The 4,191-nt window shown below is 37.9% G+C and overlaps 1 protein-coding gene across 1 annotated transcript; it reads left to right on the top strand.

Moving 5' to 3' along the window:
* Positions 1 to 1,979: 1,979 nt before the first annotated feature.
* On the top strand, positions 1,980 to 3,647 carry LOC134742493 (uncharacterized). The gene is made up of 2 exons (XM_063675708.1): positions 1,980 to 2,464; positions 3,121 to 3,647. Exons 1-2 carry the CDS (start codon positions 2,138 to 2,140, stop codon positions 3,625 to 3,627), a joined length of 834 nt encoding a protein of 277 aa, XP_063531778.1. The 5' UTR covers positions 1,980 to 2,137; the 3' UTR covers positions 3,628 to 3,647.
* The last annotated feature ends 544 nt before the right edge of the window (positions 3,648 to 4,191 follow it).

Raw genomic sequence — 4,191 nt, 5'->3', positions numbered from 1 at the left:
TGGCCCAGCGTAGACCAGTCCACGGGAGCTATGCGGTAGAATGAGATAGCAATATCAGTTGCTCCCTCTAACGCATAAATGTGTCCCTTGGACTGGCCTACGCTGGGCCATCGTGTAGAGGAGCCGTAACAGAGTGCCTATCGCAAACCACGTTCGACGTGTTGCCTCCCTGTCGCACTTACGTACGTATTTACAAGTGCGCCAGAGAGGCAACACGTCGAACGTGGTTCGCGGTAGACCCTCAGCTCCTGAATGAACTATTTGTTGAACCTATGTCATAAATATAATTTTGTTCTGTGGTAGTAAGTTATTTTAGTTATTACATTTTAAGATTATATAGCATTGAACGCTAGTACTGTGTTCCTTTAAACTTTTATTGTTATTTTGGTTCCTCTTTATCAATAAGGAATTGTAATTACCTGTATTCTTGGATGGATTGAGTTGAGTATTGACTTGACAAGTATTTCGCGGCATTGAGCCTTGTAAATAGTGTAAATATAATATAAACCCTGTTTTATAATGTGATAGTTTCGCATTGTAGTCTGTAAATAAATGAGAATGAATTAGACTACGTTGTATTATTTCCAGCTTGGTTCTAGGTACGTGAAAACATAAAAGACACATGCGATTTAACAAAATTAAATAGAAAATACGTAGTTAATATATTTCCCGTGTTCTATGAGGACTATGAATTCTATGACAAATTTTGCCTAAAAAAATACCTACTTACACTTTGGTATATATGGGCGAACGATTTTATGAGTTTTTCATTTTTTCAAGTCTCTTTCAAACCTTAGATTATATCAGCATAAATCTAGAACAAAAATCTTTTTTGAAAATTGTAATACCCAACCGATCAAAAATTACCAAGATTTACAGTATTAGGTAATTATCTAATTAGGTATGTTCTGTATGTAGAACATTGGGTCGTTTATAAAAAACCGGACATGTGCAGGTCTGACTCGCCCACCGAGGGTTGCGTACTTTTTTGTATTTGTTGTTATAGCGGCAACAGAAATACATCTGTGAAAATTTCAACTGTCTAGCTATCACGGTTCATAAGATACAGCCTGGTGACAGACAGGCGGACAGTGGAGTCTTAGTAATAGGGTCCCGTTTTACCCCTTGGGTACAGAACCCTAAAAAACAGACTCAAAATGAATTGCAAAAAATATAAGTAAGTAAGTGAAGTGCATGTGTTATTTATACATCATAAATCATAAGTTCATAGAATTTGATAGAATGGTCCAAAGAGTATATAACCACTACGTGAATGGTCCTTAGCTATACGTACGTACGTTTTCCCTGAGAAAATACCCTGTAGTTTTTTTTTTTTTTTTTACTTTCTTGAATATTGAATTAACTGGTTAAAACAAAGCTAGTCTGTCGACTATCCAGTATGTTTGGAAATAAACAACTTTTTCAGTAGAAAAAGGCGCGACATTCAAATTTTCTATGGGACGATAACGCTTCGCGCCTACATTTTACAAATTTGCCGCTTTTTTCTACTGGCGGAAAGGCTTGACAGACTATAGATTTAATAACCAACAAATATAGTTGGTCAAGCAAATCTTGTTAGTAGAAAAAGGCGGCAAATTTAAAAAATGTAGGCACGAAGTTATCGGCCCATAGAAAATTTGAATTTCGCGCCATTTTCTACTGACAAGATTTGCTTGACCAACTATATCAAATTTTAAATTAAAAAAATGGCGCCAAATAAAAGTCCGCTCAAATACCATTACTACCATTAGCAACGGATGTATCTCTGTTTAACTCGGTGGTAAGCACAAGAAACATAAATATGTATATAGCACATATATGTATAGTATTTAATACTACGCTGTACCCAATTATATACACAAGATATATAATTTGCTTGCACAAAAACTGTAAGTATAATAGGTAGTTTATTTTGTAATATCTGAACGTAATCTAAATATGACAACCCTGACTGGATCGGTCTGACGACAAATTTATCGATCGGCGCGTCGACGTTTGACAGTTTGCTCCGGCAACCGAATTCTCGAACGACAATCCGCGCAATCTAGCAAACAATCCAGTGATCTGTCTTCAAATTATTTCCTGAGTAACATTGCAAGTCCAATGTTTACGTTTTGCTGTGCCGACTTGTGAGACGATGGAGTGGTCAAAAGAGAAGACTTTAAAGTTAATTGAGTTGTTACAAGTGAATGCTAGCCTATGGAATCCTTCTTTGTGTGATACGCGGAGGGACAAGCAGAAGAGAAAAGAAGAATTGCGTGGGATTTCTGCAATACTAGGTATTTCTGTGTCGGATACTACGAAAAAAATACAGCATTTGCGTACCCAATATAACCGGGAAGCCGCTAGAGAGGCTAGGGCTAACGAGGAGGACCCTGAAGACAGGTTTTTGAGTAACTGGTACGCGTTCGAATACTTGCACTTCATGAAGGACTCAAGTAAACCTTACAGGGTCTTGCAACTGGTAAGTGTCTTCCTACTTTGGTAACTTTTGCATAAAACCATTTCAAGACTTCATTCAGGTCTGAATGTGATGCGGGCTGTACACACCCGTCGAGAGACCCCGAGACAGGCCGAGAACGAGTGTGTATATACTGCTCCCATCTAATCTCGCTCTTACTTGTCTCGTTCTCCGATTGGGTCGGAGCAGCGCCAAGACTTGGCTTGGCAAGAGGCTCTTAACGAGTGTGCACAGCCGGCAACAATATGAACTTTTTTTCTATGATAATAGTTCTGTAGAAATAATTCTAATAACAATATAAGTATATCATTTTACAAACAACCATCTTTACAAAAAAGAATTGAAACCCCAAAGTAAAATAAACATGTAGCTTATTAAATAAAACTATGAAAACGGATTATATCGCGTATATTGAATTTATAATACATCCCGACGTTTCGAACCCTTTACAGCGTTCGTGGTCAACGGGTGACTGTGACGGGTTTTATTTCATAAGTAACTATCGCGGTAACCGAAGACAATATTATGTAGCTTCTTATTTTGATGAATGTTTCTTAACAGAATAGATCATTTTAATGTTTCTGCCCCTGTATAAAAAGGTGTTATATCTATATCACATGTGTATAAGTTTACTACAACTATTATTAATTCAATTTCAGGACAACCATTCAGATATCAACAGTAGTCTTCCCTCAAACTCAGATGGCTTTGTTGAATCCCTCCAGAACAAACTAGAAAACCATTCTCCGCCCCACAAAGTTCCACGGACAGACAACTTACACTTAGTCAAACCTGAGTTTGTGTACTCGTCTCCGCAATCAAGAGATGAGTTCTCGGTGTTTGGAGAATACATTGCTAACGAGTTAAGGTCCTTGAAAGGCGAGAAGAACTTACTTGTGCTAAAAAAGAAGATACAGGATGCTATATTTGAAGTTAAAATGGGGATGATCCATGAGCCAAAGACAGAAGAGAGTGCTTGCACGGTGTATGTGACCAGTCAACCACAAAATGTTACACCCATACACAGTAAGCTGTACACTACACCGGTAATGACAACTACGGCCCACATAGACCCGCTCACGTCACAAACACCCACTTCTGGCATCAGTGAGATAATCATTAATGGTGCTTGCCATTATTCCAACTTTAAGGTGGACAGCCAATAGCCATGTCATCCACTTCCCAATTAGATCAGGCAACAATTGCTCAAAAAAAGTTGAGGGAAATGCTTGGAACACAATTTTTGATATTGTAATAGGACTAGGAGGTGAACATATCATAAGTCCCCAGCCGGCCAAGATAAAATTGAGCCCTAAATAAACTTTCAAGAGTGGATATCTCAAAAACTATACAAGATATCGAAAAACTTGACTGAATAAAACTTGTAACAAATTTAATCAGCTTTGGTTTTGTGTAAGTAGTCATGTTACTAAGACACAAAGTTTCCAAGATATGTGAAACACCAAAAAATGGGACCTTTAAACCCCCCTCTCCTCGGCTCAAGGGCTACGGCCGGGGACTTTTGATATGTTCACCTCCTAACTAGTCCAAACAAAGTTACGAAAATTGTGTTCCTAGCATTTGCCTCTAAACCTTCTTGTTGCTTGGCCTAAATGGGGAAGTGGATAAAAATGAGACATACTATTAGAGGAATTAAGATACTCATAGTTTATAAGTTCATCCTGTGTTACTTTGAAGTTAAGTATTAGAATAAGCTATACATAGACAGT

This window comes from Cydia strobilella, chromosome 6 (assembly GCF_947568885.1).
Source record: "Cydia strobilella chromosome 6, ilCydStro3.1, whole genome shotgun sequence".
Taxonomy (NCBI): Eukaryota; Metazoa; Arthropoda; class Insecta; order Lepidoptera; family Tortricidae; genus Cydia; species Cydia strobilella.
Note: the sequence above shows the minus strand (reverse complement) of the source record. Positions and strands in the feature narration are given on the sequence as shown.

Coding starts and splice junctions, on each gene's coding strand:
- LOC134742493 (XM_063675708.1), top strand. CDS start 2,138: ATGGAGTGGTCAAAAGAGAAGACTTTAAAGTTAATTGAGTTGTTACAA. Junction 2,465..3,120: donor CTTACAGGGTCTTGCAACTG/GTAAGTGTCTTC, acceptor ATTCAATTTCAG/GACAACCATTCAGATATCAA.